This window comes from Tamandua tetradactyla, chromosome 15 (genome assembly GCF_023851605.1).
Source record: "Tamandua tetradactyla isolate mTamTet1 chromosome 15, mTamTet1.pri, whole genome shotgun sequence".
Lineage (NCBI taxonomy): Eukaryota > Metazoa > Chordata > Mammalia > Pilosa > Myrmecophagidae > Tamandua > Tamandua tetradactyla.
In genome coordinates, this window is record NC_135341.1 from 38,451,019 (window position 1) to 38,467,604 (window position 16,586).

The 16,586-nt window shown below is 38.4% G+C and overlaps 1 protein-coding gene across 11 annotated transcripts in view; it reads left to right on the top strand.

The window, feature by feature from the left end:
* Positions 1–16,586, top strand: part of LOC143657255 (microtubule-associated protein 4-like) — a 286,603-nt gene that overhangs the window by 206,076 nt on the left and 63,941 nt on the right. For all 11 annotated transcript variants that reach the window (XM_077129454.1, XM_077129453.1, XM_077129457.1 and 8 more), the window contains 4 exons: positions 10,986–11,099; positions 12,757–12,897; positions 13,946–15,139; positions 15,792–15,911. In XM_077129454.1, the coding sequence (XP_076985569.1) occupies positions 10,986–11,099; positions 12,757–12,897; positions 13,946–15,139; positions 15,792–15,911 (1,569 nt within the window). The remainder of the gene's footprint in view (positions 1–10,985; positions 11,100–12,756; positions 12,898–13,945; positions 15,140–15,791; positions 15,912–16,586) is intronic.

The following is a 16,586-nucleotide window of genomic DNA, read 5'->3' on the forward strand; positions in this document are numbered from 1 at the left end:
TAAGTGACATTATTGGGGGTCCATGCCATCAACAGATGCCCTGAGGTCAGGGAGGGTGGGGTGAGGCTGAGCAACATTATGGGCAGGGGGCAGGGGTAGCCTCGGTACGTTAGTGCCCACAACCTTTATGCCCTGGCAACAGCCTGCAGGGAACAGGAAGTGGGAGGCAGTTCTTGGGAGGAGTACAGGAAAGTTGGGTTAGGCTGCACTTGGGGTGGGCGTGTGCGGCAAGTATATGCCCTTGGGGCTGGTGGGGTGGGGGTGCCCGGGGGGCGCAGGGAATGGGAGCAGGTGATGGGGTTCAGGTGTGTGGCGTGTGGGGTAAGTCGCCAGTCATGGGGCTGCGCTGGTGAGGGTAACGCACCCAGGAAATACAGCCTTACTTCCTAGTTCTGCACTCCCGTCCATGCATCCACAGCTCCATGCCAGGCTCCAGCTCTCTGCCTCTCAGTTCCTCAGCCTCTGCAACCAGGGCTGCTGCATGTGGTGCAGAAGGCTCTCCCAGGTCATTCGCACTCCCGAATTGCCACCTCAGTCACCCTCCTGTCCCTTCTCTATCTTTTCCGTGGAGCAGGGCTAATCTTGAGCTACTCAATTTACAATTTCCATCTTCCATGAAGTCAAGCTAAGTTGGCTCTTATTTTAAAAACTGAAAATGACAAGTGTTGGATAAGATGTAGAGAAGTAGGAGCCCTTGTACATTGTTGCTGGGAATATAAAATGGTACAGCCACAGTGGAAACCAATATGTTGGTTCCTCAGAAAGTTAAACATAGACTTACCATATAATCCAGCAATTCCATTTCTAGGTATCTACCTAAAAGAGTTGAAAGCAGGTACTCAGATGGATATTTGTACACCAATGTTTGTAACCACATTATTCACAATAGCCAAAGGTGGGGACAACCCAAATGTCTATGAACAGATGAATGGATAAACAAAAAGTGGTATGTCCATACAATGGAATATTATTCAGCCATAAAAAGGAGTGAAGTGCTGGTACATGCTGCAACATGGATGAACCTTGAAGATATCATGTTGGGTGAAATAAACAAAAGGACAAATATTCTATGATTTTTTTTTCATCAATTTTAGCTTTTATTGTTATATTAATTATAAAACTTGCAAGTGCCCTTTTTTTAAAATTTTTTTTATTAATTAAAAAAAATTAACTAACAACATTTAGAAATCATTCCATCCTACATATGCAATCAGTAATTCTTAATATCATCACATAGATGTATGATCATCATTTCTTAGTACATATGCATCGATTTAGAAAAAGAAATAGCAAGACAACAGAAAAAGAAATAAAATGATAATATAGAGAAAAAATAAAAAATACAAAAATATATAAGAAAAAAACAAAAAACTATAGCTCAGATGCAGCTTCATTCAGTGTTATCACATAATTACATTACAATTAGGTAGTATTGTGCTGTCCATTTTTTTTTTTTTTTTTTAGAAATCATACCATTCTACATATGCAATCAGTAATTCTTAACATCATCACATAGATGCATGATCATCGTTTCTTAGTACATTTGCATCGGTTTAGAAGAACTAGCAATATAACCGAAAAAGATATAGAATGTTAATATAGAGAAAAAAAATAAAAGTAATAATAGTAAGAACAAAACAAAACAAAAACCTATAGCTCGGATGCAGCTTCATTCAGTGTTTTAACATGATTACTTTACAATTAGGTATTATTGTGCTGTCATTTTTGAGTTTTTGTATCTAGTCCTATTGCACAGTCTGTATCCCATCAGCTCCGATTACCCATTATCTTACCCTGTTTCTAACTCCTGCTGAACTCTGTTACCAATGACATATTCCAAGTTTATTCTCGAGTGTCGATTCACATCATTGGGACCATACAGTATTTGTCTTTTAGTTTTTGGCTAGACTCACTCAGCATAATGTTCTCTAGGTCCATCCATGTTATTACATGCTTCATAAGTTTATCCTGCCTTAAAGCTGCATAATATTCCATCGTATGTATATACCACAGTTTGTTTAGCCGCTCGTCTGTTGATGGACATTTTGGCTGTTTCCATCTCTTTGCAATTGTAAATAACGCTGCTATAAACATTGGTGTGCAAATGTCCGTTTGTGTCTTTGCCCTTAAGTCCTTTGAGTAGATTCCCAGCAATGGTATTGCTGGGTCGTATGGCAATTCTATATTCAGCTTTTTGAGGAACCGCCAAACTGCCTTCCACAGTGGTTGCACCATTTGATATTCCCACCAACAGTGGATAAGTGTGCCTCTTTCACCGCATCCTCTCCAGCACTTGTCATTTTCTGTTTTGTTGATAATGGCCATTCTGGTGGGTGTGAGATGATATCTCATTGTGGTTTTGATTTGCATTTCTCTAATGGCCAGGGACATTGAGCATCTCTTCATGTGCCTTTTGGCCATTTGTATTTCCTCCTCTGAGAGGTGTCTATTCAAGTCTTTTTCCCATTTTGTAATTGGGTTGGCTGTCTTTTTGTTGTTGAGTTGAACAATCTTATTATAAATTCTGGATACTAGACCTTTATCTGATATGTCGTTTCCAAATATTGATTCCCATTGTGTAGGCTGTCTTTCTACTTTCTTGATGAAGTTCTTTGATGCACAAAAGTGTTTAATTTTGAGGAGTTCCCATTTATTTATTTCCTTCTTCAGTGCTCTTGCTTTAGGTTTAAGGTCCATAAAACTGCCTCCAATTGTAAGATTCATAAGATATCTCCCTACATTTTCCTCTAACTGTTTTATGGTCTTAGACCTAATGCTTAGATCTTTGATCCATTTTGAGTTAACTTTTGTATAGGGTGTGAGAGATGGGTCTTCTTTCATTCTTTTGCATATGGATATCCAGTTCTCTAGGCACCATTTATTGAAGAGACTGTTCTGTCCCAGGTGAGTTGGCTTGACTGCCTTATCAAAGATCAAATGTCCATATATGAGAGGGTCTATATCTGAGCACTCTATTCAATTCCATTGGTCGATATCTCTATCTTTATGCCAATACCATGCTGTTTTGACCACTGTGGCTTCATAATATGCCTTAAAGTCAGGCAGTGCAAGACCTCCAGCTTCGTTTTTTTTCTTCAAGATGTTTTTAGCAATTCGGGGCACCCTGCCCTTCCAGATAAATTTGCTTATTGGTTTTTCTATTTCTGAAAAATAAGTTGTTGGGATTTTGATTGGTATTGCATTGCATCTGTAAATCAATTTAGGTAGGATTGACATCTTAACTATATTTAGTCTTCCAATCCATGAACACGGTATGCCCTTCCATCTATTTAGGTCTTCTGTGATTTCTTTTAGCAGTTTTTTGTAGTTTTCTTTATATAGGTTTTTTGTCTCTTTAGTTAAATTCATTCCTAGGTATTTTATTCTTTTAGTTGCAATTGTAAATGGGATTCGTTTCTTGATTCCCCCTCCGCTTGTTCATTGCTAGTGTATAGAAATGCTACAGATTTTTGAATGTTGATCTTGTAACCTGCTACTTTGCTGTACTCATTTATTAGCTCTAGTAGTTTTGTTGTGGATTTTTCCGGGTTTTCGACATATAGTATCATATCGTCTGCAAACAGTGATAGTTTTACTTCTTCCTTTCCTATTTTGATGCCTTGTATTTCTTTTTCTTGTCTAATTGCTCTGGCTAGAACCTCCAACACAATGTTGAATAATAGTGGTGATAGTGGACATCCTTGTCTTGTTCCTGATCTTAGGGGGAAAGTTTTCAATTTTTCCCCATTGAGGATGATATTAGCTGTGGGTTTTTCATATATTCCCTCTATCATTTTAAGGAAGTTCCCTTGTATTCCTATCCTTTGAAGTGTTTTCAACAGGAAAGGATGTTGAATCTTGTCAAATGCCTTCTCTGCATCAATTGAGATGATCATGTGATTTTTCTGCTTTGATTTGTTGATATGGTGTATTACATTAATTGATTTTCTTATGTTGAACCATCCTTGCATACCTGGGATGAATCCTACTTGGTCATGATGTATAATTCTTTCAGTGTGTTGTTGGATATGATTTGCTAGAATTTTATTGAGGATTTTTGCATCTATATTCATTAGAGAGATTGGTCTGTAGTTTTCTTTTTTTGTAATATCTTTGCCTGGTTTTGGTATGAGGGTGATGTTGGCTTCATAGAATGAATTAGGTAGTTTTCCCTCCACTTCGATTTTTTTGAAGAGTTTGAGGAGAGTTGGTACTAATTCTTTCTGGAATGTTTGATAGAATTCACATGTGAAGCCGTCTGGTCCTGGACTTTTCTTTTTAGGAAGCTTTTGAATGACTAATTCAATTTCTTTACTTGTGATTAGTTTGTTGAGGTCATCTATGTCTTCTTGAGTCAAAGTTGGTTGTTCATGTCTTTCCAGGAACCCGTCCATTTCCTCTAAATTGTTGTATTTATTAGCGTAAAGTTGTTCATAGTATCCTGTTATTACCTCCTTTATTTCTGTGAGGTCAGTAGTTATGTCTCCTCTTCCATTTCTGATCTTATTTATTTGCATCCTCTCTCTTCTTCTTTTTGTCAATCTTGCTAAGGGCCCATCAATCTTATTGATTTTCTCATAGAACCAACTTCTGGTCTTATTGATTTTCTCTATTGTTTTCATGTTTTCAATTTCATTTATTTCTGCTCTAATCTTTGTTATTTCTTTCCTTTTGCTTGCTTTAGGATTAGTTTGCTGTTCTTTCTCCAGTTCTTCCAAATGGATAGTTAATTCCTGAATTTTTGCCTTTTCTTCTTTTCTGATATAGGCATTTAGGGCAATAAATTTCCCTCTTAGCACTGCCTTTGCTGCGTCCCATAAGTTTTGATATGTTGTGTTTTCATTTTCATTCGCCTCAAGGTATTTGCTAATTTCTCTTGCAATTTCTTCTTTGACCCACTCGTTGTTTAGGAGTGTGTTGTTGAGCCTCCATGTATTTGTGAATTTTCTGGCACTCCGCCTATTATTGATTTCCAATTTCATTCCTTTATGATCCGAGAAAGTGTTGTGTATGATTTCAATCTTTTTAAATTTGTTAAGACTTGCTTTGTGACCCAGCATATGGTCTATCTTTGAGAATGATCCATGAGCACTTGAGAAAAAGGTGTATCCTGCTGTTGTGGGATGTAATGTCCTATAAATGTCTGTTAAGTCCAGCTCATTTATAGTAATATTCAGATTCTCTATTTCTTTATTGATCCTCTGTCTAGATGTTCTGTCCATTGATGAGAGTGGTGAATTGAAGTCTCCAACTATTATGGTATATGAGTCTATTTCCCTTTTCAGCGTTTGCCGTGTATTCCTCACGTATCTTGGGGCATTCTGGTTCAGTGCGTAAATATTTATGATTGTTATGTCTTCTTGTTTAATTGTTCCTTTTATTAGTATATAGTGTCCTTCTTTGTCTCTTTTAACTGCTTTACATTTGAAGTCTAATTTGTTGGATATTAGTATAGCCACTCCTGCTCTTTTCTGGTTGTTATTTGCATGAAATATCTTTTCCCAACCTTTCACTTTCAACCTATGTTTATCTTTGGGTCTAAGATGTGTTTCCTGTAGACAGCATATAGAAGGATCCTGTTTTTTAATGCATTCTGCCAGTCTGTGTCTTTTGATTGGGGAATTCAGTCCATTGACATTTAGTGTTATTACTGTTTGGATAATATTTTCCTCTACCATTTTGCCTTTTGTATTATATATATCATATCTGATTTTCCTTCTTTCTACACTCTTCTCCATACCTCTCTCTTCTATCTTTTTGTATCTGACTCTAGTGCTCCCTTTAGTATTTCTTGCAGAGCTGGTCTCTTGGTCACAAATTCTCTCAGTGACTTTTTGTCTGAGAATGTTTTAATTTCTCCCTCATTTTTGAAGGATAATTTTGCTGGATATAGGAGTCTTGGTTGGCAGTTTTTCTCTTTTAGTAATTTAAATATATCATCCCACTGTCTTCTAGCTTCCATGGTTTCTGCTGAGAAATCTACACATAGTCTTATTGGATTTCCCTTGTATGTGATGGATTGCTTTTCTCTAGCTGGTTTCAAGATCCTCTCTTTCTCTTTGACCTCTGACATTCTAACTAGTAAGTGTCTTGGAGAACGCCTATTTGGGTCTAATCTCTTTGGGGTGCGCTGCACTTCTTGGATCTGTAATTTTCGGTCTTTCATAAGAGTTGGGAAATTTTCATTGATAATTTCTTCCATTAGTTTTTCTCCTCCTTTTCCCTTCTCTTCTCCTTCTGGAACACCCACAACACGTATATTTGTGCGCTTCATATTGTCCTTGAGTTCCCTGATACCCTGTTCAAATTTTTCCATTCTTTTCCCGATAGTTTCTGTTTCTTTTTGGAATTCAGATGTTTCATCCTCCAAATCACTAATTCTATCTTCTGTCTCTTTAAATCTATCATTGTAGGTATCCATTGTTTTTTCCATCTTTTCTACTTTGTCCTTCACTTCCATAAGTTCTGTGATTTGTTTTTTCAGTTTTTCTATTTCTTCTTTATGTTCAGCCCATGTCCTCTTCATGTCCTCCCTAAATTTATCGATTTCATTTTTGAAGAGGTTTTCCATTTCTGTTCGTATATTCAGCATTAGTTGTCTCAGCTCTTGTATCTCATTTGAACTATTGGTTTGTTCCTTTGACTGGGCCATATTCTCAATCTTCTGAGCGTGGACAGTTATCTTCTGCTGCTGGCATCTGGGCATTTAGTCAGATTTCCCTGGGTGTCGGACCCAACAAGGTTGTAAGATTTTTCTGTGAAATCTCTGGGTTCTGTTTTTCTTATCCTGCCCAGTAGGTGGCGCTAGTGGCACACGTTTGTCTGCGGATCCCACCAATAAAAAGTGCTGTGGGTCCTTTAACTTTGGAAAACTCTCGCCGTCCGGAAGGTTCGCTAGCCGAAGCAGCTTGGAAGAGTGCCAGCCGGCCCGGGGTCCGAACCCGGGGAGGGTTGCTGTCCGCCGCAGCCCAGGAAAGCGCCAGTCCGAATTTCCTAGTCGGCCCGGGGTGCCAAGCTTGGCGGGAGGGCGCCAGCCGCAGCGGCTCGCCCGGGAGAGTACACGTTCAGGGGAGTCACGGATTTGGAAGGGCCCCCCTCCCGTCGCCGTTCTCCGCGGCCTGGGGATTTCCGATCTAATTCTCTCAGTTGGTCCAGGGGGCCGCGCGTGGTGTGGGCACCAGCCACCGCGGTTTGAGGGGACCGCCTGTCCAATTCTCCCAGCCGGCCCGGGGAGTGGGAAGGGAGTGACTCCGGCCGCTTGCCGCCCCGCCTGGTGAAGCCCGCGCCCCTCGGCGATCTCACCAGAGTGGGTTCTCTCAGCCAGCCAGCCGTTCCAGGATGGGGTACGCTGTCTTTTTTATCTCTGTCGTGGCTTTGGGAGCTGTTCTGTATCGTTTCTACTCCCCTAGTAGCTGTACTGGAGGAGAAACTAAGATCCGCGTGTCTTACTAAGCTGCCATCTTCTCCAGAAGTCCCTCTATGATTTTTCTTATATGAAATAATTATAATAAGCAAATGCATGCAAACAGAAAACAGAATAGGGTGCTTTCTGGGTGAGGAGTAAAGGGAAATGGGAAGTTATTGGTAAATGAGTATGAGTTTTTTGGTTTGAAATCATGAAAATAGTCTGGAAATAAATATTAATTGAAGTTACATAGTATTGTCAATATACTTAATGTCAAAGCCTTGTAAATGTAAAATGGTTAAAATTGTGTTTATGTTATATATATTTCACCACAATTAAAAATGGTTATTAAAAAATTTTATATGTGGTACTAGAGTAAATTTTTTTTTTAATTAAGTAGTCTCCTACCATATAACCCAGCCATTTCACTCCTAGGTATTCCCCAAGAGTAATATAAATATATTTCCATACTGAGATTTGTGCATGAGTGGTCATAATGGCTTTTTATTCACAATAGCCAAATATGAGAGCAACAGAAAAATTCATCAGCTGGTGAATGGATAGGCAAAGAAGCAATATAACTCTACAGTGGACTACTACATGGCAATAAAAATGAATGAACTATAGTTAAATGCAAAGATAGAGATTAATCTTAAAATCATGTAGAATGAAAAAGACTAGACAGAATTTCTATGAAAGTCAAACTAATCTACAGAGAGAAAAACATTTCTGTAGTTACCTAGCGCTGGAAGTGGTAGATTGCGAAAGAGTTCTAGTAATCTTATAGAGATAATGGAAATTCTTTTTATTTTGACTGTGGTTATGATTTCATGAGTATATAGAGTTCATTAAATTGTATACTTTAAATAGGTGCAATTTATTGTACATTAAACATTCCTTTAAATTTTTAATAAGGTGGGGAAAAAGAGCCAAGCTAATTTTTGTTAGAGTTGACTCTTTGTAGGGTGCAACTGTTTGTGGATGAGGCCCATGGAATGCCTCAAATATTGCTACTTGCATGTCAGAGTTAGCAAGATTTGAGAGGGCAAGGTATTTGTTTCCACATATATGTAACTTCTTCTTTTTCTTTCCTCCCTCTGTTTTAACTTACAAAGTGTTCATAGCTGGCTCCATGTGACCTAGCATTTGATGTTTTTTAGTATTCTCCAATTGGGTGGATTCAGTAGGCATTTTGACAACATGGCTTCTTCTTTGGCATGTTGTTTAATTGTGATATTTAACAGACACCCTTGCAGTTTAAGGTGGTGACACTTCTAAAATAAAATTTTCTCCTAATGATGACTTGACTCCTGCCACTTGTTGGGAGAATCAGCAGAACCCGTAGGAGCTTATTTGAGATTAACATTCTCTATTATAATTTTTTCCTGTTTATTTGTAAATTTTCTTTTTGTTTTACTGGAAAGAAAAGATGATGCTCAGTGTTAAATCTTAAAAGTGTCCGGGTTGCTTTGTTACAGTAAAACTATATGTATAAAATTTTAAAAATTAAAAAAAAAAAAGAAAACTAAATGTGTACACTCACACACACAAATAAGAGAGTTGGCAAATTGATGTAAAAGCCTGGAAATCAGGGGAGAGGTACAGAGGGCTAGAGATATAAATTTAGGTTATCATCAACCTGTAAATGGAATTTTAAAATGTGAGATTGGAAGAAATCTCCAACCCAGTGAATATAGATAGAGAAAAAATTCATCTTCCTCCCCCAACCACCCACTTTTTCATTTCTAACTTATGAAAATAAGACTTTAGTTAAGTCTGTGACTTAAACTAAAATATATCCCTCTGCTAAATGTTCCCAGTCCTGGCCTTGTACATCTTTGGGTTTTTAGAGCACACAGTGTCTGCCATATGGTAGGCACCCAATAAAACATTAATGAATAGGATGGGCATCGGTGGCGCAGTGACAGAATTCTTGCCTGCCATGCCGGAGACCTGGGTTCGATTCTTGGAACCTCCCTATGCCTCCCCCCCTCCAAAAAAAAAAACAATAATAAATAAAATAATGAATAAATGACAGAACTTTATAGAAACCACCCATCTCCCTTCCTGATATGCAAACCATACAGCATTTAGTCTCTTTGATGATTTAAGCATCCTATTTCCTACAAAGGAAATGTTAGCAGCAAAGCAAGCAGCAGCTACCCAAATCATGTAGAAATGAGGAGAGTGACTGTTTCTCTCTCATCTCCCAGTTCCATGACATTTTGAAAAAGAAACATTGAGGTGTCCTCCATCCCCAACAGTTTCTCAATTTTGCCTCCTACTTGTTCATTCTTACCAATGCAATGGTCATCCCTAACCCTTACTAAAAGAGGATGGCCTGTGTGCCTCAGAGGCAGGGGAATGAAAATTCTCTCATGGTCTAGGCTTTTATGCAGCTGCCTGTGAACATTGAAGTGCTTTACGGAACAGTGCACCTTCTCAGAGCCCAGCAATCTGTGTTTTAACAAGGTTCTAGGGTAATTCAGATTTATTCTAAATACTGAAAACACCTCCTTAAAGAGTGGAACCATGTTTGGCTATCTTTGCTTTTTTCTTCTTCTTTTTTAATCTAACATAGCACAGAGGGGTTTACCTGAAGTTTCAAGTGCCTTTACTCATGCCAGCTCCTGAGGAATTCAGTTCCTCCTTTCTGATGCCAGCTGTTTAGTTTGTTCCATTCAGAGATTCTTTGTGATTTCCACATGTGGTGAAAAATTCCTTTTTACCTGTTCTGGCTCTAGCTGTCATTAATAACCTTAAATGAATGCCTATTTAGTAAATATGATTAAAAGTTGAGTTTTATTTGTACTTGCACCTTTTAGTGTATTGTAGAGTTGGATATTAGTTGTTCTTTTAGTTTTATGTATTTCTAGCTGTCTGATTTAGATAACCAAATCTTAGAAAATAATGAATTATATATTAACTTATAGTGAATTAGTGAATATTTATTGATACCCTACTGTTTTGGTTTCAAAACACGTCAGAGTTAGCCAGATTTGAGAGGGCAAGGTATGATATCATTCAGTGGGTTGGCTTAAACAATGGGAATTTATTGGCTCAGTTTTGAGGCTAGGAGAAGCCCAAATCAAGATAACCATCATGGTGATACTTTCTCCCAGAAGACTGGTGTACTGGGGGCTGGCTATCAGTAATCCTTGGTCCTAGGCTTTTCTTTCACATGGCAAGGCATGTAACTGCATTTCCTGGCTTCTTCCTTCTCTTCTGGGTTCTGGTAACTTGAGTTTCTGGCTGCTGGCTTTCTGAATAATAGAATTAAGACTCATTCTGATTCAGCTGGACCATACCTTAACTGAAGTAACCTCAACAGAAAGTCCTGTTTACAGGAGTTCACTCACACAGAAATGGATTATGTCTAAGAACATATTTTCCTGGTATGCCACAGAGCTCCAAACCACCACATCTACCACGTGCAGAGTCACATATTACCTCATCTTATTTAACATGATATTGACAACACACATGCAACTAATCATTATTTATCATAGGAGCTTAAGGAGTGTTAATCTTTTTGGTTGTATTCTCTTGGAATGAGTTTTGGATTCCTTCTTTATTCCAGATCCCTTTAAGATGCATCATGATGATGGCCTGGCAGATTTGCTTTTTCTCCCCAGTGGAACAACCAGTGCCTCAACATTTACAGAACAAAAGGATCACTTGAAAGACAGTTATGGTATGGTTTCTCCAAGTGGATTTATTCCTTAACTTCAAACCATCATTGTGGCCTTTTCTCCCATCATCTTTGAAGTTAACCCCTAGGCAAAATCACATTTAGGCATTCTCATTATGACAAAGCGCTCTCTAGTTTTATCAAAGGATAGAATTCAGTTAGGCAGCTCAGAGATTGCCTACTTTCTTCTCATGGAACGTGAAGTCCTCAACCTAGACTCAATTGTGTATCCACATTTTAAGACCTCATGGTCTTGGGCAAGTTACTTATCCTTCCTAAACTTTTGTTTCTTTATGTATATTAAACAAACAGTACCAGTATTCTCTACTTAGCCTCCTGTAGAAACACTACACTGCCCTCCAGAGACATCATTGTACTTCCCTAACAACAGTGAATAGGTACATCTCTCTCTCCACATTGCCATATGATCTTGCAGCCCTGTTATTAGGTGTATACTTGTAAGAACTGAAAGAAGGGGCATGAATGGACATTTGCACACTGGTGTTTATGGTGCCATTACTCACAATTTGCAGTGGATGGAGGTGGCCTAGGAGTGCACTGACTGATAAGTGGAAGGGTGAACTTTGGTTAACTTTTAATGTGAATATGGTCAGGTTACTTATCATGTGTAAGTCCCATTTCAAACAATGTTTATAATTTTGTATTTTTAAAGACCATGAATAATGATATGCTTAATTTACACTTTTCTTTGAACTGAAGATCTCTTGGGAGAAGGACGATGAAGAGTTTTGAGCAATCCATCTCTTAATAGATTGGTTTTAGCTTTCTCTCTTGTTCTTTCAGCTACTCAGTCTTCTAATTCTGATTTCTTCTTTATAGCATCTTTCTTCTGTTCCTCTCTCATTCCCTCTACTTTTCACTAGTGTAAAACCTCTTACCACTTCATATGTAGACCACCCGAGTAGTTAATCTCCTAACTAACTTCCTGATCCCTTTTCTAATCCATTCTGAATATACCTGCTACATTGATGACCTGAATCTCTGTTCTGTATTTATCATCATATTTTCATAATTTAGACCGTTAAAAGGCATCCTGATGTCTTTTCTCTTCAAATCTAAATTTCTCTGTCTTTCAAGATCCTTCTTCCATTGTCTAATCTTATTTCAAAGCATTCTCACTCTGTTGACATTTTCACACCTTTCTTTTCTGAGACTATTCTCCGTCCTTTGTCCTCTTTTCCTGCTTTGCTTCTCCTCTGATTTGTCTAGTTCTTAATAATTTACAAAAGCATTTTCACAAAGTTACATTCTAATCTTAAAAAGGAAAGTGATAATCTCATTTTACAGATAAGGAAATTAGGACTCACAGTTACTTACTATACACTGTTTTACATAGGTTGTGATGTTGGAGTTAGACCTCAGTCTTTGGTATTTTTAATCTCTGTAATGCACTGTAGAAGTCAGCCAGTAGATGTTGATTAATGGCACTACAATGAAATACTATACCTTCTGGTAACAACTAGCCAAAACCTGAAAAATATCAGCAGTTCTTCCTTTAAAACTTTCTTGCTTTGCTTTTCTTAGTCCTTAGATCTATATTTTCATGGCAGCATATACAGCTGATTTTAAATATCATTGCCTTTTTTTCCCCAATGGTAACCATGTTTCAGAAGTGCATTTGTTTGTGTTATAATATTAGGTATGCTTCTTCCCTGTGATGCATTTGCTCTAGCAACTGGTGGTGTACCTCAGGGGTGGCCAATGGAAGCCCCAGACTCTCCACACTCAGCATCCTTCATTTCTCCAGAGTCCATTGTTCAATCTCTACAGCCCACATCAGGTAAGTTATTAGAACCCTCCTTTATCAGTTAATTGTTGCAATATCAATAATTGATATATGTCATTAGGTTTTTTTTTTTATTAAAGCAGTTTTATTGAGATAAATTCATGAACAAAATAATCCATCTAAAGTGGACAATCACTGTATTATAGTGAATTTGCAGAGTTATGCATTTATCACCACAATCAATTATAGAAAATTTAGACCCTCAAGAGGGTTCACTCTTACAGAGTCCCATGTTTCATCCTCTGTCTTTCCTTCTAGTGACATACATGACCCTAAACTTTCCCTTTCAACTGTAGTTGCATCCATATGTCATCACTGTTAATTAGGCCCACTATAATGTGCTATCATCACCTCTATCCGTTCCCAAAATTTACAGTCAATCTTACTCATATTTTGTACAAATTAAAACATCAGCTCCCCATTCTCTGCCCTCATTCTATCTTCTGGTGACCTTTGTTCTAGATATTAATACCATAAATTTGCTAGTTATATTTATTCATATTAGTGAGGTCATACAATACTTGTCCTTCTGTGTCCAACATCAGGCTTTTTTTATCAGCTTACTCTGGATATAGATAAAAATTTCATAATTGTCACAAACGTTTTAAAGCTTATATTACTAATGTCACAACTTGAAGAATTGTAATTGAAATAGTGACACTTGGGAATTAGTAGGCCAAGTAAAGCCTTACTTAATTCAGTACAGATTTAGAACTGTAGTATTTTTTTTTATAGTAAGGATAACTGGCCAGCTGTCTCACAAAGTTCCCTTTCTGATACTAATTATGTGCCTTTTTTTTTTTTAACATATGTTTTCTTCCTCTTTTGGCGTTCCTCCCTGTACTAATCTTCCTACTATCCTATTCTTTCAAGTGCTTAAACAATCAGAAGGCAGAAATTCATAATTGGACAACTTCTTAGTTCCATTTAGGATGTTATGGTCACAAAAGTCAGTTATTTCTGTGCCCAAAGAAAGTTAGCTTTGAAAGCAGTGCTACCAGTAGACAATGATAGTACCTAAATTTTCTATTTATTTCCCTAGAACCTGCTGAGCGGATAGAAATGGCATCAGCAAATGAGTTGACACCAACAGAATCATTGGAAATAATGATGGCACTAAAGGCTGCTGACATGGCACCATCTGGAGAAAAAGAGATGGCCCCCGATAAGGATGTAGCACCAGCAACAGAAACAGAGGTGGTATTAGCTAAAGACATAGAACCACTCACCAGGTCAGATGTGTTACTGGCCAAGGACATAGAACCACCCATTGAAACAGATGAGGTACTGCCCGAGGATGTGGAACAATCCATTGAAACAGATATGGCACTGGCCAAAGATATGGTACCATCCATTGAAACAGATGAGGTAATGGCTGAAAACATGGAACAATCCATTGAAACAGATGTGACACTGGCCAAGGACATGGTACTACCCTTTGAAACAGAGGTGGCCCCAGCGAAGAATATTGTATTGCCCACAGAAACAGATGTGTCTTCAACCAAGGACGTACTAACCACGGAAACAGAGGTAGCTTCAGCCAAGGATATGGCACTGTCCAAAGAATCAGAAGTGGTGCCACCTATAAAAATGGCTTTGGCTCCAGCTGATGGCATGGTATCACCCAAAGAAAGAGAGATGGACCCAGCCAGGGGTGTGATATCACTCTCAGAAATAGAGGTGGTACTAGCCAAGGACACTGTATCATCCACAGAATTATCTTCAGCAGAGCAGATTGCTTTGCCCCCAGAAACCAAGGTGGTCCTGACCGAGGATGTGCCGCTGTCCCTAGAAACAGAGGTGGCTCCAGTTAAAGATGTTGCTCCACACCCAGAACCAGAAGTGGCACCAGTCAAAGATGTGGTTCCATCCCCAGAAACAGAGGTCGGCCCAGTTAAGGATATGACTCCACCTCTAAAATCTGAGGTGGCTGTGGCCAAGGATGTGACTCTGCCCCCAGAAACAGAGATGGCTCCAGTCAAGGACATGTTTCCACCTCCAGAAACAAAAGTGGCTCTGGCTAAGGATGTGGCTTTGCCCTCTGGAACAGAGGTGACTTTGGCCAATGACATGTCTCTGGTCAAGAATGTTGTACCATCCTCAGAAACAGAGGTTGCATCCACTCCAGTTAAAGACATAGAAGTTGCACAGATGCAGAAAGGAATAAGTGAGGATTCCCAATTAGAATCTCTCCTGGATGAGGGGCAGTCAGCTACACTGACTTTCAATTCACCAGGTATGGGGCTTATGCTTGCTCTCAGTATTTCTCTCTACCAGGGTATGGTCTCTTAAAGGGTAAGGGACAATTATGCTAGAAAAATAAAGTCATTCATGCTGTACTTTGCAAGTCTGTTCACATTCCCACTCTCTAGACATCTCTTTTTCATATTCATCCTCCAAACCTCTAACACCTTCTCCATCCTCATTCTCTGCTTATCATTTCTTATAAGTTTTCTTATAATTTAAGCAATAGCAGAGAACATCCACAAACTCCTTCTGTCTTATCTACCCAGCTGCTTTTTATGTGTACCCATAGCCTCCGCCTTCTCTCCTGTTACTAATGAAGGTCATCCTCTCCATTTTGTACCATCTCTTCTTATCTACACAAGTATATTGACCCAACCCTCCTCCCTTTTTTGTCACTCATCAATTTTTTCCCTTTCCATCGGATCATTCCCAACAACATACAAATATCTCTTATTTTTTTCCCACCTTAAAAGAAAAAAAAACTTCCTAATTCCACCTTCCAGCTACCTCTCCATTTCTCAGCTTCCCATTACAATAAAATTCCTCAGAAACTATTCTTGTCTCCAACTTTTATAGGTGGAGAAGTTGCTGAAATAGTGCTTCTTTAAAATACGTATGGTTTTTTTTGCTGTTATCTTTAGAACCAGTCACACCTATGGGCCAGAAGTACAACTTGCCAACAGATGAATCTGCTTTAGAAAAACTAGAGCAAAAGAAGCCATTCAGTAGTCAACCTCCTGAACTTTCTTCAGTAACCTCAGGTAAGTTAGGAAAACACAATGGACTCCCGTATATCTTCAACTGGAAACAGTGGGGTGGTGGTAACAGACATTGTACCTGGTTGTTTAGTGGTAATCAGCAGTATGGTTATGAAGTCAGAAGGTCTCTTTCAAAGACAAATTTTGTCTGTTGAGGTTGAAAGTTAGCTTGTTGCATAATTTTAAAGTACCACTAGATCAGCTCATTTTGATTGTTTAGCTGCTCACTATTGTATCCTGCATGGTCTTAGGCAAATTATTTAACTTGCCTATGTCTCAGTTTATTCATCTATAAGATGAATAAGTTGGTTAAAATGTTCTCTAAAACCTTGCTAGTCACAGTGTGTTCCACAGCCCAACGGCATCTGCATCACCTGGGATCTTGTTAGAAAGGTAGACTCTTGGGCTGTACCTTAGACTTTCTGAATCATAATTTTAACCTGATCCCAGATAATTCTTACACACATTAAAGTTTGAGAAACACTACTTTAAGGTATTTTCCAACTTAAAGTTCTGTTATTCCATGAATATGGTTTGATGGTAAGCCAGAAGCATATGCATATGATTATCAACTTTATGATTTTCTGTTTACTTTTCTGTGTTTGTGATTAGAATCTGAACACATTGAGGGCAGGGGCCATGACTTAGAATTTCATTTAGAATCCCTAGTGCTTTGCT